The sequence below is a fragment of the Haliotis rufescens genome, unplaced genomic scaffold (assembly GCF_023055435.1).
Source record: "Haliotis rufescens isolate VD_foot unplaced genomic scaffold, xgHalRufe1.0.p SCAF_11, whole genome shotgun sequence".
In the NCBI taxonomy this organism is placed as follows: Eukaryota; Metazoa; Mollusca; class Gastropoda; order Lepetellida; family Haliotidae; genus Haliotis; species Haliotis rufescens.
Window position 1 is genome coordinate 15,409,419 of NW_025963791.1, and position 27,950 is coordinate 15,437,368.

Sequence of the window (27,950 nt, forward strand, 5' to 3'; positions counted from 1 at the left end):
AAGACATGTGGAAATACTGGTTGACTTTCTCTTCTTCTGTCATATCCCGACATTCACCAGTTGTGCATATTGCAGTCCCATTCTCCCTCTCTTTTCCACGATCACACCATCATTTATTTTGTCCTTGTTCCGTTCTAGTGTACATTCTATCTTATACATACACCATTCCGTCGCTCATCTGATTTTGTGAAGGCTGAAGAGGAAGCCACTTTGACAAAACAGCCACTCGCAGTCAACTATAATCTTTGTTTCCACACGCTAAATTTTGTGTTTGGTATCCCCACACTATCTATTTAAAAAAAACCCGGTTCAACAAGTGGATGTATTTATATCCCTGTCTATTGAAGGAAAACTAGTATATTACCGGGTCAACATTGTACCCCAACATTCACTGAAGTTTACCGTGTTAACATCTACCTGGGCGCTGTCGAGAAGGTGAGAAATGGCACATATTTGAGTATTTAGATGATGATATTGTTGTATTAGGTTTGCATTTGAAGACATTTGTCTTACCTCAAAGTACACAAACTCATGTTTGAGAGAAATCGGAATGTAGAATGAATCTGGTCACGCACCAGCCGACAAGTTTGTCTCTGTCCGCCATATCGGTTGACTGGTACATAGAGGTTATGTGCTGAGCGTCTCGTTTTCGTCACGTAGATATACTATATTTGAAGGATTTCATCTCACCCCAAGGTTCACAGGCACATGTTTGAGAGTGATCGGACTGTTTTTGTTTAACGCCGCACTCAGCAATATTCCAGCTATATGACGGAGGTGAATAATCGATTTTGGACCAGAAAATCCAGTGACAGACACCGTGAGCATCGATCTAAGGAATTCAGATACGATGACATGCATCAACCAAGTCAGCGAGCCGGAACAAACACACACACACACACACACACACACACACACACACACACACACACACACACACACACACACACACACACACACACACACACACACACACACACACACACACTGACACACACACACTGACACACACACACTGACACAGAGACACACAACGACAGAGACACACACAAAAAGACACACACGGAGACAGAGACACAGAGAGAGAGACAGACACACACACACACACACACACACACACACACACACACACACACATACAGAGACACACACATAACAGACACAAAGAGACAGAGACTCAGAGACAGGGACACACAGAGATACACACGGAGACAGAGACAAACACACACAGTGACAGAGACACACACAAAGAGGCACCCACACAGAGACACACACAGAGAGACAGAGACACACACGCACAAAGAGACACACACATACTGAGACAGACACATACAGACAGACACACACAGAGACAGAGATACACACACACACGCCGCACTCAGCAATATTCCAGCTATATGACGGAGGTAAATAATCGATTTTGGACCAGAAAATCCAGTGACTGACACCATGAGCATCGATTTAAGCAATTTAGAAACGATGATTTGCATCAACCAAGTCAGCGAGCTAAACCACCATCATTTTACACACACAAACACACACACACACACACACACACACACACACACACACACACACACACACACACACACACACACACACACGCACGCACGCACGCACGCACGCACGCACGCACGCACGCACGCACGCACGCGCGCACACACACACACACACGCGGAGACACAAGGAGACAGATACACAGAGACAGTGATACACAGAGATAGAGACACACAGAGACACACACAAAGAGGCACACACACAGAGACACAGACACACACACACACACACAGAGACACAGACACACACATACTGAGACAGACACACCGAGACAGAGACACACACAGCCAAACACACACAGAGACACACACACAGAAATACACGCATAAAGACAGACGCACGAACAGAGACAAACACACACATACACACAGACACAGACACATAGACACACACGCATAACCACAGACACACACAGACATACACACAGACACACACATAGACACACAGAGACATACAACAAAGAGACACACACGCAGAGACACACACAGAGAGACAGAGACACATAGACGCACTCACATAGAGACAGAGAAACACAGACACACACAGAGAGACAGATAGACGCACTCACATAGAGACAGAGATACACAGATACACTAAGACAGAGACATACGCGGAGACAGAGACACACCGACACACAGAGACAGAGACATGCAGAGACACACACAGAGACAAACACACACAGAGACAGATATACACAGAAACAGAGACACACAGAGGCAGAGACACACGCAAAGAGACACACAAACACACACCGTGACACAGCCACACAGAAACATACACACAGACACAGAGATACACAGACACACACATAGAGACACATACAGGCACACACACAGAGACACACACAGGCACATACAGACAGAGACATACAACAACAGAGAGAGACACACACACACATAGAGACAGAAACACATAGACACACACACACAGATACAGATGGACACCCACAGAGAGACAGAGAAACACACACACAGATAGAGACACACACAGAGACAAACACACACACAGGGGGACAGAGAGTCACACAGAGAGACCGAGACAGACACACGGGCAGAGAGGCACACAGAAACACACACACACACAGATGCACATAGAGACACAGAGAGAGACACACACACATAACCACGCAGAGACAGAGACACACAGAAACACACACACAGAGGCACACACAGACACACACACGGATGCGCACAGAGACACAGAGAGAGACACACACACAGAACCACGCAGAGACAGACACACAAACAGAGAGACACACGCACAGAGGCACACGGAGACACACACGCAGTGAGGGAGAGAGAGACACACACACACATGGACACACAGAGAGAGACATACACAGAAACACACATAGACAGAGAAACACAGAGACTGAGACACACAGAGACAGAGACACACAGAAACAGAGCCACAGAGACAGAGACTTACAGAAACAGAGACACACAGACACAGAGACTGAGACACACAAACACACACAGGGACACACAGAGAGAGACACACGCACATACACAAACACAGAGACACACACAGACACACAGACACACAGGGACACACACAGAGACACACACGCAGACAAAGACACACAAAGACACACAGAGACAGAGACACACGGAGACAGAGAGACACAGACACACAGACACACATACACAGACACACACACATAGACACATACACACACACACACACACACACACACACACACACACACACACACACACACACACACACACACACACACACACACACACACACACACACACACATAGACACACAGGGTATTCACTTTAGGACACCTGACAGCCTGACAAGAACAACGGTTGCATAAGATTTCATTTGTGAAAACCAATGAGACAATTAAGTCATGCCCCCCTCTTCTTCTCCCCCTTTCCCATGGCTACTTCAGCCTTTGTCGTGTATGAATACTGATAGGACTTAACTGGTGAATGTCTTGCAGCATCTAATATAACTGATCAAATATAAACAGTCATAAAAAATGTTTCATTTAATTCACGAACGCCTTATTATGTTCACTTGGGATGTATCCTATATGAAGCTTGGGCTCTTCTCATTTTTTTAGGTATTGTAACGTTTCCAAAATGAAGTAAGGCATGCAATAGTTGCAATAAGTGGATGGTTGAAATCATGCTGTAGACATGTTGTGGATTGTTAGAAATGATCAGTTCATTGATATTCAACTATCTTGAAAAGCATCCGTATTTGAAGTTTTGTCTTTATATTGATAAATTATTGATATGAATATGTACATTGTATGAGAATACTGTCAGGTCTTCATCGTTAGCGTATGACAAACAAACCAGTGGTCTATATTATGTTATTTGTAGAAATATAAAAAGTCAACGCCAGAGAACAACCATTCCCTTAAAAGCAATGACAATTTTATGATTCAACCATTACAATGAAGAATGCTTGATTCTGATTGGTTAAAAAGAGGTTTCGTTTTTGCAACAGAAACCTCTTAAGTATATTGACCCTTTTTACACAAAAAATCGTGCGTATGAATACATTGATAGCCTACATATGGATCAATAAAAAGATGTCTGCTGGGTCTCTTAAAAACTTAATATGTGGCTGAGCGTCTAATAGAGTAACTACGGTATATTTGATATGGGATGTTTTTGGTGATGATTTTGAGGTTCTAGTCCGTACCTCTGACTGCTTTGATGAGATTACAAGACTTAACGAAGCATATCTTTTGCATACAAATGATAACTTTTATGAAACTGACAGGGACATGTTTGGTGTCGAACATGTAATTTCCTCATTTAAACACACGATAATGAAAATATTGAATATAACATTATAAAAAAGTGTTTTGAAAAACTTTATATTCATGACAACATGTTGTTTTGAAACCTTTTTGTGATCTATATTTATTGCCACAAACTTTAGGATTTGGCGGAGGGGATTTTAAATTCCATGAAAACACTCCTCCCTTCGAAAGACCACGCACACTGACAAGTGTCCCGTCGTCACTGAAGACATAGCACAGTAACTTGATCACCACAGCTTCTCAAATTTGATGAAATTCATATCAGAACTCGCACAATTAAGCAAAACATACACGAACCGCTGTGTCAGGGCCACAACTGTCACATTTCTTTCACATTGCATCGAATGCCATACTATCTTGAATCCCTCGTGTAGGGGCCACAACTGTCACATTTCTTTCACATTGCATCGAATGCCATACTATCTTGAATCCCTCGTGTAGGGGCCACAACTGTCACATTTCTTTCACATTGCATTGAATGCCACACTATCTTGAATCCCTCCTGTAGAAATGAGGGCTGGTAAGCTGCAGCGTAAAAATCACATACGCCATGTGGTTCCATTGCCTATCACCTTGTACCTGCAGGCTCATTCCCTGTAAATCTACAGGATAATGTTGAACCATATCATAGATCGGAATGCCATTGGCAGCCATTTTATGACAGTTGTGAGTTGTGAGAAACCGCGATGCCCGTCAAGTTTTTCCACATCCCAGTTCGGGGTGGAGAGACATTTATTTTGAATTTGTATTACTTGCTTGGGCTAATTGCTGACTAAATAGACTTACACGTGTAAAATGAATAGTAGAATGTTAATTAATCAAGTTTGTTGGAGAAATAGTACAATGTTAATGAATAAAGTTTGTTGGAGAAAGTTCGTTCAGCATTTACAAGCTATTTCTACAACCTGTCACCCCTACAATGGGAAATGGCATATTCGATTTCCAAGAAATGACTTGTCGCGCTTATTACCAAAAATGACTTGGTGAGTCCTCACAGTGCACAACATGTTGCAGTGAAATTATAACATATCTTTGGACTAAGTTTGGAGAGTTACTTGTCAATTTCTTTTTGAAAAACTATGTGTTTTGAACCCTTTAGTACTAGTCAAGACTATTGGATGTTTGATTTTGAACTTAAGTATATTTGCAACATGTACAACTACCTGTGACCCACCCCTTTGCGGAATGGTCTACGATAGTGGACCTTTGTATGCTGTGTAGTTACGGACCGTTTTCAAAGCGCTCTTAATGTCATGGGAGACTGGAAAGAAACCTCCTTTGTTTTGGAATTTGATGTAGTCCCACTGTGGAGTAGATTCCTCTCATTTAAATTTGAAACCGATGGCTTTAGTGCGAGGTTTCAAAATGTATAAATCTACCGAGGGACTACTCTGCAGTGGGACTACATCAAATTTTAAAACAAATAGCTTTATCTCCTAATTGGCGTATGCTGTTACAATGTTAACCTGGTGTATGTAAATGTTGAATACCACTTGACACTAAACTAATCCCATTTCTGCATGTTGTCGATCTAACTTAAATTTGTTCCTTTATTCTATTCACAATCAATCTGATATTCATATAATTTGCATAACGTATTTCATAGAATTGCTGTTTTTCATATATAGACTGTATAATACTCTATTTACGATATAGCACGATCTTGTCAGTATCTAGCATCAGTCTGTCAATAAATAAAATTGACAAAGCCCTTTCCATATTCATTTCACGATTCGGACTTTACCACGAGCATGTGTTTATGAATCACTATCAAATAGTGATGATTGATGATACCAGGTGTTCGCGAAAAGGTGAGCGTATCCTGCCCAAACCGGTGGCACCTTCCACAAACATATGCAAAGGCAAGTGAATCGTTTAAAAAGGATTTCCCCGGAACTTATGGTACAATTACAAATAGGAAAGTGCATCACTTTTGTCACTGATGCTTCAAATTTGGAAAGCTTTTCTGGGTCTTTGGATGATGTAATCTTGATCAAACAACTTCTGACGTTCTTGAAATCTTCGTAGAGAGCATGCTTGATGTCTACATTACAACTTTTGAGGTACAAACTCTGGAGCTTCTTGGATATTGCTTGACATAAAGGGATAGTTCACCATTGGAAAGTTGAAGTCATCCCCCGTCACATACAGTCTTGTACAGAGTTGTGCGTCACTTTGAATCTTTACGCACAGATCTACATATGAAACAGACGAGGTGGTCTCATTGGTCGCCTTTATTTCTAGTTCGGGTGGGTAAATCAGTTAAAAATGGAATTGGCTATTTGATGGTTATTGAACGATTTCAATCATTGATATGCCCGAGTTCGACTTCTTGGCCAAATTACCTTGTTTTGACTTTGCCAGTCCGAGCAGAAAAATTCCTATTCATATGCATAAAGAAACAGTTCAGCAAGAAGGGGAGCACAATGGGTTTTCCTGGTGGTGCCTACGTCTTACCCCAAAAGTTTACATACAGGTAATCAATGAGGAAGTCCACCATTTTGCATTTTGTTGAAAACGTCCGATGGCATTTGCTTTCATTCTTGATAAATTGACCTAAACCTCTGAAGATATGACTACATCTAAAGTCTCACACCCACCCTTTTCATACAGACTTGTGGACAGGTCTGTGTCACACAGAATCTATATGAATAGTTCTATATGCAAGTATGATGTGGTTTCGCTGTACTCTTATTTCCATGTTCATTATTCAGCCTTGTTTGACAACGGTAAAAGGATATATACCGAAACGTCGCCTTCACAGTAAATAAAGATATTTTTTTCTGTAAATTGTGTCTACTTTGCCTTTATAACAAGGTTTTTGTTTGAAAACAAACAAATGTGGGTACAGGTATGAGTTGTTTATTAGATAACTTTGACACATTTAAATTGCTGGTCAGGTTACCCACTGAAGCATTCATTTTAGTCTCCACATTGAAGGAATAAACCATATATTCGCTGCAATGTAACGAATAGCCATTATTTTGTGGATAGTTACAAGTTCTTGTGCCTTAACATAGTCTGAGATACATGTAGATAAATATTCTAATTTACTTCAGGTAGCCTCCAGATAGATGCACGTGATGGCGACAATGCCATCATTCCCTACACCGGTCCAAGTGGCCTGTGTCCTAGTGCTGCTGGTGTATGTACAGCTAACAACACAAGCCACCCCTCCTCCTTGTAACCGTAAGTATAATGTTCAAGAAGGCCTGGGTTATACATGCCTGTTGAAGAAGGCATTGGTGAGAATCGTGCAAAGAACTAGATTTCAGCAAACGTTTATTATGATTATGTAAATGGCTTTTGTTACTTTAAAAAATTGTATATAAGTAGGACTAATATCTAGATATATAAGCTCCTCCACAAAAAGAAACGCAACACGTATATTTTTGGCAATAAAAGCAAAATAGAGCGGACCAAGAGGTGCAGAATGAAGCGGTTCAATGTGTTATAGTGTCAGTGACAAATTTCCCTGATCAAAATGATCACATGGACATGCAAACCATTAGACGGGAAACATGTTCGATTCGGAAAAACGCACCCAGTGCATTAACAAAAGGGCCGTGGAGCTGCACGTACTGCGCGTGCAGCAGCACTATGAACGGTAGGAAAGTGCAGGGTTTTTGATTGCCTAGCATCTGCGTCAATCGAACAGTGACAGTTCAACGATATGCCAAGATTAACAGAAGTGCACAGAAACAACGTCACCGGCCGCTTGCAGGCAGGGGAATCCCGATCAGCTGTAGCCAGGGTTTTCAATGTAGCGCCCAGCACCATCACAAGGCTATGGGATCGGTTTCAACAGCATGAGTCAACATGTAATCGGCCAAGGTCGGGACGACCAAGAGTAACAAATCCCGCCCAGGATCGCTACATACGACTGCGCAACCTGCGTGAAAGGACGACCACAGCCACCTCAATCGCATCCCAAATACCCGGACTGCGCAGAATCTCCGACCAGGCCGTACGAAACCGTTTAAGAGCAACAGGTCTACGAGCAAGACCGCGGGGAGAATGTTAAGCCGGAAACTGCGTACAGGAAGTGGACAGGTTTGGTGGGGGTAGCGTTATGATATGGGCGGCTCTCTCTCATCATAGCAGGACCGGTTTGGTCCATATCCAGGACAATCTTACGGCCCAACGATACAGCAACGAAATTTTCCTGCCACACGTCCTCCCAATTGCAGCCAACTGCAACGGTGTATTCCAGCAGGACAACTCTCGACCGCATACAGCACGTATCGCAAGAACCTGTCTAATCAACAACAACGTTGATGTTCTCCACTGGCCCTCCAGATCCCCGGATTTGAACCCGATAGAGTACCTGTAGGATGAATTAGATAGACAGCTACGCCGACGTCAACCATAACCCCAAACGTTGCAGCAGTTGGCTTTTGCGTTGCAGGCCGAGTGGGCTACCATTCTCAAGGATGTGATTCGCATACTCGTCTCTTCCATGAGCAGGAGATGTCAGGCCGCTATCGCATCCAACGGGAGACATGCGCGTTATTGATGGTAGCTGACCTTCACCTTGGACTTTTCCTATGTACCGATAACTAGGATGACAACAATCACCAAATGCTTGTTTGGCTCAATACCTTGTACAGTTCCTCGTATAATTGTATTTTCCCAACTCACCCAAATCTGGCTTTGCGTTTCTTATTTTGGAGAGTGCATATAGTGCATTTGGTTATTCCCATTTTATTCTCCAAACAAAACGGTCGGAAAATCGATGGCGCCTTGGTGGGGTTAAAATGACGATGTGAAAAAGGTGTGTGAAATGTCACATATCAAAAGAAGAAGTAAGGATATTCAGCACACATTACAAACGAAAAAGAAAAAAAACCCTTTAGGTTGAATACATTTATAACAGTCAGCAACATTCACATCAGGTTAAATGGCGTTATATTACAAAAGTTTAGTGTTGAGAGTTCGCCTTTGTTTCACAAAGACAAGCAGTGCAGTGAATACAGACACTGTTCCCACAGGGCCAAAATATCAATGAATCTAACATTGTTCCATACTTTTCCGTCATAGCATTCAAATGTCATTTTTACACATGTTCAGAGATGTCCCAATTAAAGTTCCGTGATCGCACGAGTTAGGGATCGCAAGTATGTGCAACCATACGGATGCCTGAAATCATGAAAATGACTAACTACTTGGTGACAACAATCATGTATTACAATACAAGAAGTCAAGAACATTGAAAATAAGATACATAATAGGCTACATTTCCATGATGGACAATGTTTTTGGCAAAGCCAACCTTATTTACAATTAAACCCGACGTAAACATTCCACATATTTATCGTCAAAACAGCACAATATTATACTCACAAAAGCCTTCCTTTTATACAGGTCTCACGACAGTAAAAAATCAGCTGTCTTAAAACTGCTATGGTCAAGTCAGAGACAAAATGCATATTTTTCACATCTCAAAATTGTGTTTGGGCGACCCGTTCCAGTAATTAAGAATGGCATCTACCCCCCACTAAAATACATCCCAAAAGTAAGCATGATAAAAGAGCACATGGTATGACAAAGGTGTTCTGATGGTGTATACTTGGTGACAACATTATAAGATAGGATAACAATTTAGATATCTTTTTCTTATCCCCCTTATTTAATCAATATGATGGATAGGAAATTTGAATGAGTTTTGCATTATATTTCATTACCAATGACCATCCAAATGCAAGTGGACCCAACATGTTGAGAAAGTACACATAGAGCATTCCATCCCATTCCATCACAAGCTAGCAGAGTTGGGACTATTTCCTGCCATTCAACTCCAAACTAACAAGTCTTTGTCCCAGAGGAACCTATTCAGTCCTTAATTGATTTTTTGCAAGAATCAATATAATTCTGAGCCTGCTATGTTTTTAGTGTAAGCAAGTAATAAAATCAATTACCTGTTAAAATTGTATAATGTTTATAACCCTGTTTCATCCAGTAAACAAATTTCGATTTTTTGGTACAAAAATCCGGTAATTATTTTTTGATGGGGTGTACGTCAATTCTCGCTGATATACAGTTATTTTCCCGAGCGTCAAAGCCGTCCCCATCATGAGACACATGGAATATCCTATTTGTTATATACTTTTTGTGTAGTTGTCTGCTGGAAAATTGATTTATTTAATTACAAATGTAAAACCTTGAAGCGTAAATTCTCCCTACCTAACACACAGGGACGGTTCACCGCCCCTTGTAACTGCGACTTAAAAAGTAGTTTTGTGTTTGCAAAATCTAGAAAAATAAAAACCAAATGTATCAAAAGATATTTGGGGTCACGGAAATTCTCTTTCATACATTTACATGTGATTATATACAACATCAACTTTAATAAATGTATTCTTTAAAACTACGAGACCGCTGTTGGAAGCGAAAGAATACATGCTGATCTAGTAACAGTCTTGATTGACGAGTTAAATGAGAAATTTACATTTTACAACGAAACATTTTCAAGAGAATAACGGCAAGAAGCAATATTAACCCCATAATTGAACATATGTCATTATTTCGCCTTGTAAATGTAGAATAAACGTGAAAAGGAAGCCAGCAGTTTGTGTAGGGCTAGACACTAACCATAAAGGGAGACAATTTGAGGGGAGGTAAATCTTGTATGACAATAGTTCCCTAATATAAAAGTGTTATATTCACTGCAATAAAATTTCACTTTTCTCAACCAGTACAAATATCCTGCCATTTGTGTGTAACGGGATGTTCGTCAATACACGCTGCTATATGATCAGAAAGAAGGAAATGGTACTAGTGTATTAAGCAATGTATTTGGCATATATGTTTCCTACGCTGGGAATAATATAGAATCTATGATCAGCTGTATAATTCATACACTCTTCACAAAAAGGAAACGGACAGGTAGGTTTTTAGTAAATTTATTGTACCTAATAAAGTCGATATATTTATGTAATAGATACAAATATAAAATTTTGGAGCTCGATAGTCACCTATTGTCGTTGTAAAAAGGCATTGAAAACTGTTCATTGTCATGTCACATAAGGCCACAACATTGCGCTGAAATCAGTGTTCGTGTGACCACCCCGGGCAGCAATCACGCGTCTGTATCTCCTCGGCACTGGCTGGATATGTGTACGAATTCTGTCCTGTGGAATTCTGCGCCATTCTGCTTGTAACGCGTTGGCCAGTTGTGGGGGCGTCTGCGGCGTGTTCTGACGTTGACGTACACGTCGATCGAGTTCATCTCAGAAGTGTTCGATTGGGTTGAGATCTGGAGATCTCGACGGCCAGGACAAGACGTTGATGTGGGCATTATGAAGGTAGTCTACCGTGACATGAAACACCTCCCTCTGGCGGTCAATGATTGGAAGAAGGTGAGATTGAAGAATTTGATTCATGTAGCGATTTGCTGTCAAATTTCCTGAACCACAACCAAGTCAGATTTCGAGGTGTAGGATATGCCCCCCCCCCCCCCCCCCCCCCCAACGAGTTACGAATGCCATAACTTGCACGTGCATTTTGCTGCACAGTTTTCCTCCATGACAATTTTGAAAAAGTGTGAAAACAATGCGGTTCAAGACATCGCAATTCGATTATGATTGCGTTTTGACGCACCATTTTTAGAATATCAGGCCACCAACATTTTCCAATAACATATATCCAGTTTATATACCGGGTATTTTGTGTAGTCAGGTTCAATGAACTACATACTACCTGTGCGTTACCTTTATTGGAGAGTGTACATGCTAATGTAGAGCTATTTTAAATAATACAATATCTCACCTGTAAAAATTCCATAATTATGGAATCTTTATAATTAAATCTAACGTTGAGTATATGTACAGCAGAGTATATGGGACCTGAACATGTACAGTGAATATACGCGATACGTTAAACAGACGTTCCAGCTGACAGTTTGCATGAATAATACAATGTGCATGAATTTATGAGCACCCTTTGGTCACTATTCCAGCTGGAGACAACCTCTATGTCCCAGTCTTCACTGATTCAGAGGTGCGCAAGACCATTCCAGAAACATTACCTACAGGCGCCAGCGTCGCAACACTGAGAGCTTCAGATAACGACACTGTGGTTTGTTTCATGTCCAGTCTTCTTATTCGGGAGTAGTTCAAGATATCTGATCTACCTTAACTTTACCAAGGTAACCAGGTAATGCTGCAAGATACAACATGGTACATAGTATGCTGATGCTCGGGTTCATTGTCGTTCCCATAAACGTCATTTCCTGGTTATCATGATCGTATTTACTGTATGTATCATATCTATGAAATATACTTTTGCATGTAGGGTAACATGAACCTGCTCACTGGTCGTTTAAACATTACAGTGTAACTTTGGAACACTGACATACAACATTACCGGCGATGGATCTGCAGTTACCTATTTCCAAATAGACCAGGACACAGGAACAGTTTCTGTGAGAACTAGCCTGACAAACACATCCATCATGGACTTCACTGTAAGTAGGAATAAGTATTACAATACATAGCACGGATATTTCAGGCCATGTTTTGATCAGCTTGAAAACGTAGTACATTGCCATTTTGTGTGTAGGAGGTTTTATAGAACGAAAAGAATGACAGAAAGAAAGTCTTTCTTATTTCCTTTTATAGTCTCTGTAGTCTATTTTCTGTTTACCCGGGGAGGTCGGGTAGCCTTGTGTTAAAGCCTTCGTTCGTCACGCCGAAGACCTGGGTTCGAATCCCGAGATGGGTACAATGTGTGAAACCCATTTCTGGTGTCCCCTGATATTGCTGGAATATTGCTAAAAGCGGCGTAAAACGATACTCACTCACTCACTCTGTTTACCCGGTTGTCTCAAAATGTCATTTCTTTAAAGATTTTAAAATAAAGAAAACAATAGCTGAAATAATGGAAACCACAGGTTAGGTTTGTCGTCAATATTTGTTTTTGTCTCATTGCGCTCCATTGACTGTTTTCAGGTTCGTATTGAGGCACAAGATGGCAGCTCCCCCCCATGGATTGCCACAGCATTACTGTATGTAAAGGTTACAAGAAACTTTGTAGGCCCAGTATGGAGTTCTACAACTTATGCGACCAGCATCCCAGAGACAGCCCCAGTCCTTGAGAATATCCTGCGTGTCACAGCCACAGATAGCGATGCTCAGGTATTGATTACCTCCCTTGAAAAAATCCAATTTACTGATGTGTTTGAGTTGTAACATTCTATCATCAAGTTTTGTAAGTATTACAAACGTCATATCTTACATTTCAGCCCCCCAACAATGAAGTGTCCTATGAGCTTGTAGGAGATGCCTTTCAACTGTATTACTTTGAGATTGTCAGTTCCACTGGCGATATCCGCCCCAGGCGTCCGCTCACACTGGATACAGCCAGAAGAAATCGGTTTGATGTGAGTTGTTAAAGGAATATGACTTCCATATACACATATTAATCTGCTTTTGTTTGATTTATCCTTCATTCATTTTTCTGATGTACCTACCTGTAATCATGCTATAATGGAGTAAGATCAGAGAGAGATTTCCTCAATGTCATATCACTCTGTACTAAGAATGCATGGATCTTTTGAGAGTTTGAACATGTTTGTTTCAGTTTGTTGTGAACGCTCGAGATAATGGCAGCCCACGTCTCAGTGCTGCATTCAATGCCACTGTGACAATATCAGTGTACAGAAACAACAATGCCCCTCGGTTCATCCAGGATCCCTACTCCATTACAGTAAATCAGGGCCTAGGCAGCGGCACGGTGATCTCTGTCAGGGCAGTTGATGCTGACCCTACTGTAAGTGAAATCACCATGAACATTTGGCAACTATTAATAGGAAAAAGACTGATCTTGATCCTGTGATCATTAAATAGCTGTAAGTGCATTGCTTTGATGGGCCAAGACTTACCCTTTGACAACTATGACAGGCTATGATGAACTTTTGTGACAAGATCATTGAGTAATTTCCATATATTTCTTCTGTGGAATAACTCATTGCATTTTACTTCTTAAATTCTTACTTGTGACATACCTGTATTAAAAGTAATATTAATAAAGATATTAATAAACAACTGAAGTATTATCCTCTAATAATAATAAATCACTCTTTACATTATATTACATCATTAATGTAACTAGAGGAAATTTACTGAGTTTTTTTCATTTTATTTTTGTCAGAAGGGGTTAACACTGTCATATATTCCATATTTCCTTCACAGACTGAATTCAACCAGATCACATATTCCATTGAGGGTCCAGCAAACGCTCTAGCTCTGTTTACAATCGATGGGTCAGGCAATATTCAGCCAACAAACCCTGCAGCTATCAACAGTGCCTCTCAGACAAGTTATAAGGTATTTGTGAAACCTAGTATCCCATTTTTTGCTGATAGGGACATTGCATAAATCACACAGGTGTCGGACTCGTGTCATAATTTGCAAGTGTCAAACTCTTGCAGGGTTGCAGTTGTCTGCTAATGTTTCAAGACTTAGATAAAATCTATATAAGATTATCCCTATTTTAAATATGTTAAAACGTTAGTCATTTATTATTCAAGAAGTGTTATGCATTTGACATGTTTGCATTATCTTGATGTGCAATCTTACAGATTTATGTGCGAGCCGAGGACAGTGGCAGTCCCAGACTGTATGACATTGCCCTTGTTGAGCTCACCATCAACCGGAATCTGAACCCGCCAATCTTCAACCCAGTGAGCTATCAAATGACCATTCTGGAGACCAGGCCAATTGGAGACGTTGTTGTCAGAGTGACAGCTACCGATGCTGATAACCAAGTAAGCGGTTGTCGTATGTTGAAATATAAACTGTCAAAAAACTTATATATTTGCATCAGTAGACACAGTAGACTCTCTATCTCTTGTGAGTTGAAAAATGTCCTGTAAGAAACTGACTTATTTGCGACAATAAATAGATTTCTCCAGCCATTTTGTATGTTGAAAGATACTTTTTTATATGAAGATAATTCAGAATTAGGTTGATTGTGTTGGAAGTTAAGTGTGTTTTGAAATGTGTTTGTTTAGCTTCTTTATGTTTACAAATCATATCTCTTTCAGAACCCAAACAATGAGATTACATTTTCTGCCTTTGGATCCGGCCTGGCCTTTTTCAATGTCAACAGCCAGACAGGAGAAGTAACAGTTGTCAATAACCTTGTCCAGGATTCTACCCCAAGCTATCAGGTGACTAAGCTTTCTCCAAGATCAACTGTTGCTGTAAAATGTCGATGTAATTCTGTGAAACTGTTGTAATGCCTGATCATCTCTTCTTCTGTCTGTTATCTGTTATCTGTTCACCATCATATCTGAAGCTGAAATTGGATTTGACTTATATCATATTGAGTTTATTATAATGTATCCAGTGCAATGTTTGGGAACAGAGGGACATGATCCAATATTTTATTTTATGTTCTTCATATATTCATGTTTAGGCTTGATATGACCTTTGAAGTAGGGCTGGGAGGGTAGGTACTGAGTAGGACCCAGGTACCCACAGGACTACCCGGACCCGTGGTTAGTCACATGATATATTGTTTAATGGCAAAAAGTATATAGAAATCTATGGTTACACTACAGGGCACTAATGTTCGCATTTCTTTCTGACTATACACCCATTCCTTCTCACTTTCATATGGTTGAATAAAGATATAACTTAAGTCAACTTCAGTGCATGCATTACCAGATTGTTTAATACATGTATCTAAATACGTTTTGACAAGGCTATGGTAAAACAAATGCCCAATCAGACATTGTGTACCTATCTCTTGAGACCTACAGTGGGTACCCAGGTAGGGTCGGGTAATAGGGGGTGGGTACCCAGGTAGTAAATTCGGACTCAATTATTACCTCAAATAGGGCTCGAATTGGCTATATACTAGTAACACATGCACCAGTGCAAGTGCATGTAAAAAGATTCTAATTTTTGTCTAACTAATAAACCCTTCTTTGTCCAGACATCAATCTTTGAACATTCTCAGTACCTCTAAACTGTATTTTTACCATACTACATAACCAATTCCTTTCTCCTTTTTTTTTATGATTTATTATTTTTGTTGCATTTTACATAAGTTGCGCATACATATTAAACTTGTCACTACATTTTCTAACATAGTAAATGACAGCTTGACCAAAACTTATTAAACATGTTAACATTCGAATTCAAAGTTGCTGCATATTTAGTTAAGTTGTAATAGTCGGAAAGCTCCCGTTGGATGTCTTTGAAATCTGGCTTTTTATGTTGTATTCTTTTATTGGATATGTAATATTTTAATATAATTATCATGTTGAGAGGAGAATTGTTTCTTTGGGTGTAACCCAGGAATACTATTTCCTCAGATATATTTGTATTTATCTGAGCATCCGAAGAAAGCCAGACTTTCAATTCGTTCCAAAGAGGGCGAACACAGGAGCATTCCCAAAAAAAGTGAAACACAGACTCTTTCTCCTCTAGAGCAGTAACTGCACAAATCATTATCCACGTATCTCATTTTATAAAGACGTGAATTTGTGGGTAAAATGTGATGTAAGATTTGATACTGAAACCATTGGAATTTGGTGGCATTGGTGCATTTGAAAGGCAGTAGGTTATAGCTAGCACGTTGTCTTTCACCTATGTCATGACAAAATATGTGTTACCATTTCGCGAAATGTTGATTTCCATCCTTATGGTTTGTTATCAATATCTGATAGAGATATTGGGATCCTTTTTTAATTTTTAACAGGTGAGATCATTGAAACGGTATCAATGGACAGGCAATTTTGTTCATATTCACAATATTATGTTCCCGACAGTATTTCTTAATCGATTCTCTGATGCTTAAATAATCTAAGAAATTAACATCAGTAGAATATATCATACAAAAATCTCTGTGTGTATAAAATTGCCCTTGGTCATCAATGAAATCATTAACAAATTTTATTCCCTTGTCGTACAATTTTCTCATGAAAATAGTTGTGTGCCCCACCTGGATGTTATCGTTTAACCAAACTGATTGAGACATAATGTCTTTGTTCAGTGAAACATTTTTGTTTAGTCCCTCTACGAACATCCACCAACACTATACAAGATCTCTATAGAACGGGTTGTTTATACAGGAAAGGATATGTGTCTTATGATCTTTACTCATTATTTCATATACGTTGTGTTTAGTTATAAGTGGGGTATTTAGAAAGAAAAGGTTCCGCCATTTTGACTTCGAGGCAAAGGCGCGTCTTATCATGGTTAGTTTCTGAGAATAAATCATCTCTCTTATTTTAGGACATTTATGCCACCATCTTCTTTATCACATATAATTTGAGTTCTTTTTATCTGGTCTGGTTTGTTACCCCATATGAAACTAAAACATTTTTTTTGGAACCTATCAATAACGCTATCTGGCGGATTCGGAAGTGCTGAGAATAGATGATTGAGTTTCGGTAGTATCAGTGATTTGAGAATTGTATTTTTACCAATTGGGCTTAAACTACGTCCTGACCATATTGCCATTAATGTTTCGCATTGTCTAAGCTTACTTTCATAATTCATTTCAATCATTTCTTCCAAATCCCGAGAAAAATTGATACCAAGCAATTTAAAAGATTCCTGTTTGATCAAAAAGATCAAAAATGAAACTATGTCAAGAATGGCACTTAGATGCCATTCTTGACATAGTTTCATTTTTGATCTTTTCTTTGAACCTATCCATATGAGTTTGGTCTTATCTGTGTTCCCTTTTAAACCAGAAAAACGAGCATAGAAATTTAGAGTTTGAAGTAACTTATTCCTGTGTTATATGTAATTCATGACAAATGACACAGTCATCAGAGAACTGATTTTACTTTTTTGTAGACTAGTCTATGCATCTGTGTTTTGGGACCAGGTGCAACCTGGGTTTGTCCGGTGCAACTAGCTTTTCATGTCAAAACGCACCTGGTGCAAGTTAATATCAAGATCTATATTGTGATAAAACGAGTCTTACATCGCGAAGTGCATCAAATCACGTGAGCACCTTGATTAAAAACATGAAAAGATATAGAAAATATGTGTTGACAACGAGTTAGCGGTGCACATGCTTTGCAAATCCTGCAGTCAACCGAAATCTGCATGACACTTTACGAACCGGATTTCGATTTCGGTGCGCGATTTTGATTGGACTATGCATAGTCTCGTTAGTCCAGCCAAAATCTAACTCCATAATACCAGCCTAGTTCGGCAAGGGAGGAAACTGGACTTTTGTCAGTTAACGCACTTGCCTCGGGAAGATGTTTAAATCGAGCCCTGCACATATCTCCTGTGCACAAATTGTCTTTGATAAGTATTGAACTGGTTCTGTCATTTGGTCACAGCTGTAGGTGTCCAGCCAAATCAGTCAACATCACTGATCATAAGGGAATCTAACATCACATAATGATGGATATATATTGAACACAAATTAGAAAGCCATCTTGTGATTGTAATGTAAGCGCATAGTTGGTCTAATCAGAGTGATTGCAGAGTAATTGTAAAGAAACCACATAGCTGGTCTAATCAGAGGGATTGTAGAGTAATTGTAAAGAAACCACATAGTTGGTCTAATCAGAGGGATTGCAGAGTAATTGTAAAGTGAGTGTGAGTGTGTATGGTTTTACGCCGCTTTTAGCAATATTCCAGCAATATCACGGCGGGGGACACCGGAAATGGGCTTCACACATTGTACCCATGTCGGGAATCGAACCAAGGTCTTCGGCGTGACGAGCGAACGCTTTAACCACTAGGCTACCCGACCGCCCCTGTAATTGTAAAGAAACCACATAGTTGGTCTAATCAGAGGGATTGCAGAGTTATTATAAAGAAACCAAATTGTTGGTCTAATCAGAATGATTGTAGAGTGATTGTAGAGTAATTGTAAAGAAACCACATAGTTGGTCTAATCAGAGGGATTGCAGAGTAATTGTAAAGTGAGTGTGAGTGTGTATGGTTTTACGCCGCTTTTAGCAATATTCCAGCAATATCACGGCGGGGGACACCGGAAATGGGCTTCACACATTGTACCCATGTCGGGAATCGAACCAAGGTCTTCGGCGTGACGAGCGAACGCTTTAACCACTAGGCTACCCGACCGCCCCTGTAATTGTAAAGAAACCACATAGTTGGTCTAATCAGAGGGATTGCAGAGTTATTATAAAGAAACCAAATTGTTGGTCTAATCAGAATGATTGTAGAGTGATTGTAGAGTAATTGTAAAGAAACCACATAGTTGGTCTAATCAGAGGGATTGCAAAGTAAGTGTAAAGAAACCACATAGTTGGTCTAATCAGAGGGATTGCAGAGTAATTGTAAAAAAACCATATTATTTGTCTAATCAGAGGGATTGTAGAGTAATTGTAAAGAAACCACATAGTTGGTCTAATCAGAGTGATTGCAGAGTAATTGTAAAGAAACCACATAGTTGGTCTAATCAGAGTGATTGTAGAGTAATTGTAAAGAAACCACATAGTTGGTCTAATCAGAGGGATTGCAGAGTAACTGTAAAGAAACCACATTGTTGGTCTAATCAGCCTGTATGTTCTTCAGCTGATAATCCAAGCTCAAGATAAAGGTGCCAGCCCTCTGTCGTCAGCCCAGCCTGCATCTGTCATTATCATCGTTGTGAGGAACCAGGCCTCCCCAGTGTTTGTACAGACTCCTTACGACACAACTGTGTTGCGAACAGCAGGAGCCAACACACCAGTTGTCACTGTAACTGCTACTGATGCCGACACATGGGTACGTTCCTTACTGAAACATTGAGTGATTGTCCTCGTTGTTTGTATGTCCATATGTAGCTTGTTTTCATGTTTGTCTGTTATATATTTGTCTTGTAAATGTTTCAGAGTCCCTACAATGAAGTCACATATGGTATTGTCAGCATGACTATCAACAGATTCCAAATCAACCCATCAACAGGGGAGATAATTCTCACACAAGCTATTGCCTCAGATTCTCAGGCTCAATATGGGGTAAGAATTTTTTTACAGTTCAAGAAGTGGTGAAATTGTTTTCCAGTTTTCCATTCACTTATTTTAACACTTCTGTGTATATTTATGCTTATGATTTGTATTTTCTCATTTTTAGGTAACAGTTTTCGCACAAGATGGAGGAAACCCAAGGCGTTTGACCTACAACACATTTACAGTGGGAGTTGATCGTAACCTAAATGCACCATTCCTTATAAATCCCTCTGGACCAAACTTTGAAAATTCCACCACAGTACTGGAAACTATTGGATTTGATTACCTTATCTATGATGTGGATGCCTTTGATGCAGATTTATCGGTAAGAAGGGTATTCATTTAGGTACATATTCTGCTTTAGAGTTCAGTTGAAATTTGCCTCCTTCTGTGTATCTTTTGTTTTAGACATATCATGGATGTCAAGTTCTCTATGATCCTGTGGAAGTAGTTTGTTATTGTATTGTTATTACCTGTGTTTTGGTAAAGGCCAAGAATATGCATACATCTACAATAGAATGTTGTCAGACTAGGTCTTCCACATGTATTGTAATGAAGATACATTCATCCAGATTTATGAAGAAGATGCATTGATATTATATAGCAGTATGTATTGTGTTATAAAATATTGAGGTGGTGCTATTTTGTTTCTATTGTGTACAGGACCCATACAGGTCCCTACGCTTCTCCATCATTGGAGAAAATACTGCTCCAACCTACTTCCTGATAAATCGCGACAGTGGTGAGATCCGTCTCAAGTCCTCTCTGCTTCAGGACACCCTCCAGACTCTCCAGTACAGAGTAAGTACAGTGATCAAGTACGGTATAAGTTTGTTAATACCTATGATATTGGCCATTAAAAAAATATTTATTTACAATCTCTAATTTGTTTGTTTTTGCAGCTGGTTATAGCTGTAACAGATGGTGGCGATCCACCTAGGCCTGCCCCTACCACTGCCACCATTACAGTTAATGTCATTCGCAATCTGAATACTCCACGCTGGGTCAGTGAGCCTTACAGTGCCACGAGTGATGAGACAATTGGTGCAAATATTAACATTGTCAATGTCCTGGCAGTTGATGATGACACGGTATGCATGTTTTCTGTTGTATATCACCAAACTCTACATTCAGTGATAGGACTGAAATGCATAGAGTTGTAAATGTTGACTACTTGTTATCGATTACTTTTGTTTGTCTGCTGCTTATCACAACATATCATGTATATATATACCTCTCATCACTTGGTTGGTGTCATTCCAGCTTGATAACAGTGTCAGAATATACATTGAAATGCTGCTATATGCAATAAGGCAGAAATTGTCATCCATAAAGTTGTATGTTATCTTAGTGACTGAAATATGTGTGCGATCCAATACTTGTACCACGATGGAATACGTATGGCTCCTTAGCATAGCAAGGGCTGGATTATCATATGTCTATTGTGACAGTGTATCATTTCAGCCCTAAAGTATACATTAACTGCAATTTTCCAAAGTAGACACACTTCTTAGACACGGATCTATACCGAAACATCGCCTTTACAGTTTTAAAGAAGTTGTTATCCATAAACTGTGTCTACTTTGTCATCCGTCAACTTCTAAGTAATGCCTATCAAACAATGCAATTTTGCAACATAACAGTAATTGAGATAAACTGTATGGTAATGATATAATTGAAGATATTGCTTTGATAAATTGAAAAACAAGAGCAAAACATTTCATTGTAGTAATTGACTTTATCCCCAGAATGCATTCAACCGTGTGAGCTATGCAATCATCGGAGACGGCACTGCATCAGCATACTTCGACGTGACGCAAGGAGGTACTATCATCAGAAAGCAGTCACTGCAAAGTGTTTCTGACACTCGGTTCTATGTAAGTTTTACTTTTTACATTATCTGAAAATATAGGTGCACAAAATAATAAGATGTAAAATAATACAACAGTACAAATCTTACTGTAGGTGTAATTACTAGGATACAATTTTTGTCTCTTGTTTTGTACTCAATCAAGGTTTGTTTGTTGTCACTGTTGGCATAAGTCCAGATTTGTTTTGAAGAGAGAGATGAATGCTTCTAACAAAAAACTTTACCTGGTAGTTCACATGAAACATTATTTTACAGTTGAGAGTTGTTGCCTCTGACAACGGTGTTCCTCCCAAGACCAACACAACTGTGGTGTCAATCATCATCAATCGCAACCTGAACACACCTACCTTCTCTCAGCTGTTGTTCACAACAGAGATTGATGAAACTACAGAAGTAGGCACGGCAGTTCTGAGGATCTCGGCCACTGACCAAGATTCCGTGGTATGTGTATTTACACACTCCGGCGCAGTGATGCCTCAGCATTACATCACTGCCACAGGCTAATTTGCATATCACGTGACCAGACTTTTTTAAGCGTTGGTTGTATTTTGAAATTTAAGCTGTTAAAAAACTGATATATTTGTGTCATTAGACAAACTCTATCTCTTGTGAAATGAAATATGTCCTGTAAGAAACTGGCGTATTTGCAACAATAAATGAATTCTTCAGCCCTTTTGTGTGTTGAAAGATTTTAAAACTTTTTTTTTTTAGCTTTTGATTCCTGCGCAAGGGTGTATAAACTGTCTGTTTGGTTAAAGTTCTTCATAAGCATCAGCTTACGTATTATAAATTTGATTATCCTCAATAGAATATGAAATTGAACCATGATTTTATGTTACGATGTGTGTCATGTGCAGGGTTTATGAAGAGTCATGATGTTTTCAGAACATATATTTTAGCCCTGAGACAAGTTCAGTTGTATCAACGACATATACGAGGTAAGGTGTCATGAGAGTCTGTGAAGGTAAATGAGACTATGTTATCCATGGTTCGATTGTGAACAGGTCGCCAGTGCATTGCAGGAGAGCTACACTTACTATTTGTGTAAGTGGCGGGTGCTACCGCTAGATTAGGACACTACCTTTCCGCGAACGCCTGGTCTCATCACTGTTTTACAGTGATCCATTTATATATTTTTCAGAACTATGTTGTCTTTTACGCCCAAGGGAACCTGTTGCGGTTGATAATCAAGACTGATTATGATTGTTTTGGGTTTGGATGTATTTCTTAGACAGGTGATGTAGCTAAAGTCAAAACGTTGATGACAACCATGGATGTGATTGGTCTCACAACAATTTCCACCAGTGGCTTTGGTTGTTTTGATAAAATGTGTTAACATCTTCTTTTTCCCTCCTGGTGCCCATTGTGTTACCTGATTGTAACCTTGATTTCTATGCTCGATGAATGTTTTCCAAGTCCAAATTCACTCACGACTAGTGTTATAAGTAGGACAGGTTATATGAACTGCTTTCGAAAACAACTGTTACGGTTTACTTTGATTCATGAGTATAGAAATAAGAATTCCATTTTGTTTGTTGACTTTTTTGCTGTCTGTTGTGACAGATTCATCAACATAAAGACACGTGTACATAGAAGGTATTGAAGTTTTAATGTCTTCTTAATCCAGGCTCCATACAACACTGTGCAGTATGAGATCAACAGCCCCCTGTCCAGTCCTCTTGGACGCCTGTACTTCATGGTGGATCCAAACACTGGCGACGTCAGCCTTAGGTGCTATCTGGACTCGGACACAAGCTACACTAGTGTATACACAGTGAGTTGAATCACCACACATTAATGAAAAGCAGAAAATCACATGTGTTTGAGATATAAATATAAATATAATTTCGCTTATTCTAATTATAAATGTCATAATTATCAAGAGATCCCGTATTCATATTCCCCGTTTGAAGTCCGGGGAAGAATAGTTCCCAGCACCTAGTCCTGGTCTGTAATGTTATGCTAGATAACAGACCTGCAATGTTGGTGAGTGCGACATAAAATAACATTCACACACTCATTTGTGTCGGCTCTTCATCTGTCCCACTATCCACAAACAAACACCGTGTCCATGCCTGCCTGCAACATACTGGTCTGAGTCTTACCAGCTTGCTGATAGAATTTGAATGGAGATTATACACATTTATTTTGCTTATACTATTAGGTTGCAGTATTTTAGCAACATTATATGTTGCCTGTTTTCCAGTTGGTTGTTGATGCAGTAGATGGAGGCGGTAGAAGGGCAAACCTGCCTGCCAATGTTAAAATCACCGTGGACAGAAAGACACCGCTGCAGCCTACTAAGGACAACAATACCATGTCACTCAGAGCCTCTGTCTGTTGTCAGGAACCTCTACCACCGTACTGGGGTGGAAGCAGTAAGATTTATATCACTTAGGTACTCAGCACCAAAGGTACTCGAGTTCCATCATATAAAACAATGATATTTAAACAGTCACAATTTGCTAAATACTTAAATTTACAATACTATCTGGTTACAATATGTCATAAGCGTCTTCATCTGTCCGAGGTAGATTTCAATGAAGAGGAAAGTCTTCACGCATGCAAAAAATATTCTGTGATTATTTGTATTCCTGCTGAGCACATTACGATGCTGATACTTCAGTGCTACTTTTCAATGATCTAATGAAATTAATTTTAGTAGGTTGATATTCTCCCTAAAGGGAACGACCATAAAACTTGCAAAGGAAGTTCAAATCTAGAAAGTGTCAGTCCATCACCTATCTACGGGGTCCGGTACATGTCAATGAATGAGTTGGATGGAAGTGTGTGTGTGTGAATATATATTTATCACTGTGTTCATGTTTACATGTATCATTCGTATTTTTGTTGACAGTTGTCAAAGTATGCTTCGATTGATAATTGTATATTGATATCAATATTATATTTTACAATGTTTAACACATATACTTTTTCTTCAGAACAACTGTTTTGCTCAACCATTTCCAATGCTGTTTTTGCAGTTGACACAAACGATGTGCAATGGTAGAATATTACTGTATGTGTATTCTAGTCATTTCTGTATTCAACCATCTTATGCACTGAGGGAATACAATATCGGAATCATATATGTGTATGAGGAAGCAAGTATCATGCAAGGGGGGGAATGATTATCCAGTATTTATTTATTAATATATTTATTAATTTGTTTGTTTGTTTATTTGTTTGTTTGTTTGTTTATTTATTTATTTATATTCTTGTGCATTTTTTAATGATGTATTGAAACATACACCATATATGTTTAACTTGCAAAGTGACTACCATAGGTCTTAACTACCAAGACGTCAGATGAATTAGAAACAGTGCTTGGTAAGAAATTGCATTATGTTTGATTCTATCATAATGTCATTGCTAAGAAATATTATCAAACAGGTTACACTGTAGGTATAAAACTGACCCTTTGCCGTAGCACTGTTTTTATCATTATCAATATAATAAGAGCTTTGTCACTTTTATGTAACCCTGGGCTTGTTCACTTCTCTCTTTTTTCAGGGATCCAATCATGATTGTCAGCGCTATTTTGCCTTGTTTACGCCCAATAAACCCTGCCACTCCAAACTATCTCGCGTAGGCTGATATCAAAATGGCAATCTGGAGTAGCTTTAGGACTCAGGAATCATCACTGTTGCTTTCTACAATTAACTGCGTTTTACTCTTTTCTGATAGAGCATCCATGTATCAGGTAAGTCACATCAAATGTCACAGGTAAGCGTAAACGTGAACCAAGGATATGCCACACCCCGGCGAACAATGGACATGGCGCACCCTAATGAAATGCCTATGGGTAATGGCGGACAAGACAAAGAGTCGACCCATGAAATAGATTGGTGAGCTGGAAAATATACGGTGGGTAACAGAATAGTATATGTCATAAAGTGATTTCTTTCGTCAGTTTAATACCACAAAGAAGCCTGGGTTCCTGTCGTGTATTCACCAAGCCAGCAGTATTGGGGCAAATCAAACACACTTAGAATTTGTTTAAAGTTCAACCAGAAAGCAATCTGCTGATAGAATGCCAAGGGGAGTCGTGCTTCCCGATTATAGCAGGTCATATCGGGGCCTTCCTCACGTTCAGCTTCATTCAACAGAAAGGTAAAACGTGTAAGTTATATACTTATAGATAAAGAAATAATAACATTAAAGTTGATTCATCATCTCAATTTGGTGTATGGTAGTGTATTAACGCTCGTCATACTCATTTGAGAACACTGTGAAACATTACAGATTTATGTGCGGAACGAGGACAATGGCAGACCCAAACTGTATGACCTCGCCCTTGTTGAACTCACCATCAACGGGAACCGGAACCGGAACCTTCTAGAGACCAGGCCAACTGGAGACGTTGTTCTCAGAGTGACATCTTCGGATGCCGATAACCTGGTAAACGATTGTTGTAAAGTCAGTTGCTATCACTCAGATATTACCAATCAGTATCATGTTACCAACTGCTGATTGTGTCAGAGAGTAGATTTTTGTTTAAGAAATATTGTTTTTATTTCACTATGTCCACTATTCACGAGCTAGTTCTAACAATCATCACATTGCAGCTTCGGATCAGATAACTGAAAAAGCGAATATGGCATGCACGACACAACCGCACGTTTACAGTGTAAGTAGGTTTAAGGAAAATGCATTTATCTAAAATACGTGATACACCCTACCAGAAAGAAGACACAATTGTAATACAGAGGTTAAGCATAGATATAGGCAATAATTCAGAACTCCTTTTTTCAACGTCCACATTTGATAAAATATTTTATTCGGGTTTGTTTTGTATTTTGTACAGGACCCATGTGACCCATCGAAAAGGAGTCGCCCTACCTGTTTCCTGACAAACCTGGAGGCATCCCCAATATTCAGAGTGTCCACTCTCTCTCACACACGCTCACACACGTAGGGCCCCAGTAGTAAACATGTGAAAGAAGTCGACTTATGAGAATAGAATGGTTACAGAGTTTGACCTGGTTGATTGTGTGTCAAAGTGTATGGTTGTTCATTACTTCAGTCACTAGTTTGCCCGACCCGTAAAGATCCGGGTTAGAATAAGCCTTCAGCAACCCATGCTTGTCTTAAAAGGCGACTAAAGGGATCGGGTTGTCAGACTCGCTGACTTGGTTGATGCATATCATCGTATCCCAATTGTCTTGATTCTATTCTTTTACGGACCGCCGTCACATAGCTGGAATATTGCTGAGTCGGTGTTAAAAAACAACAAACAACCAGTTTTCCTAGTCCAGATTTGCTTGTTTACAGGTCATAACTAGCTGCAATATAGCTGCATGCGGCATTAGAATGCATTAACTCAGATCTTGTGTACATTGTTTATCTTATGAATTAATTCACATATTTGTAACCCAATAAACAATTGTTGTAAACTTGTTGATTGTTGTCTCTCAATAAAAGGATTCCTGTATATTGATGAGTGAGTGAGTGAGTATGGTTTTACGCCGCTTTAAGCAATATTCCAGCAATATCACGGCAGGGGACTCCAGAAATGGGCTTCACACATTGTACCCATGTCGGGAATCGAACCCGGGTCTTCGGCGTGACGAGCGAACGCCTTAACCACTAGGCTACCCGACCGCCCCTTGTATATTGATGATTATTTAGTCTCAAGTAAACAAGTACTATAACCCAGAAGTACACGTGTCAACCTTGTAACACTGTCCAATGTAACTGTATAGTCATCTCTTTTCCAAACATCCGGTATCATCATTGTAATTTGACGCTACATGTTCGCCACTTAAAGACCACAAAACGCCATTTTCTTTGGGACA

At 39.5% G+C, this 27,950-nt stretch overlaps 1 protein-coding gene and 1 long non-coding RNA gene across 2 annotated transcripts; both read left to right on the forward strand.

Annotated features, from left to right (window-relative positions):
* Positions 1–369: 369 nt before the first annotated feature.
* LOC125378064 (cadherin EGF LAG seven-pass G-type receptor 2-like) lies at positions 370–22,656 on the forward strand. The gene is made up of 17 exons (XM_048392876.1): positions 370–435; positions 7,408–7,537; positions 12,306–12,424; positions 12,681–12,812; positions 13,297–13,482; positions 13,590–13,727; positions 13,928–14,116; positions 14,539–14,673; positions 14,928–15,113; positions 15,393–15,518; positions 19,867–20,058; positions 20,166–20,291; positions 20,407–20,607; positions 20,946–21,083; positions 21,185–21,373; positions 22,031–22,159; positions 22,408–22,656. Exons 2-17 carry the CDS (start codon positions 7,423–7,425, stop codon positions 22,654–22,656), a joined length of 2,550 nt encoding a protein of 849 aa, XP_048248833.1. The 5' UTR covers positions 370–435; positions 7,408–7,422.
* A 228-nt stretch (positions 22,657–22,884) lies between these two features.
* LOC124130785 lies at positions 22,885–27,551 on the forward strand. Its single transcript, XR_007219935.1, has 3 exons — positions 22,885–23,926; positions 24,359–26,553; positions 26,960–27,551. It is a non-coding gene; the product is annotated as an uncharacterized LOC124130785 (long non-coding RNA).
* The last annotated feature ends 399 nt before the right edge of the window (positions 27,552–27,950 follow it).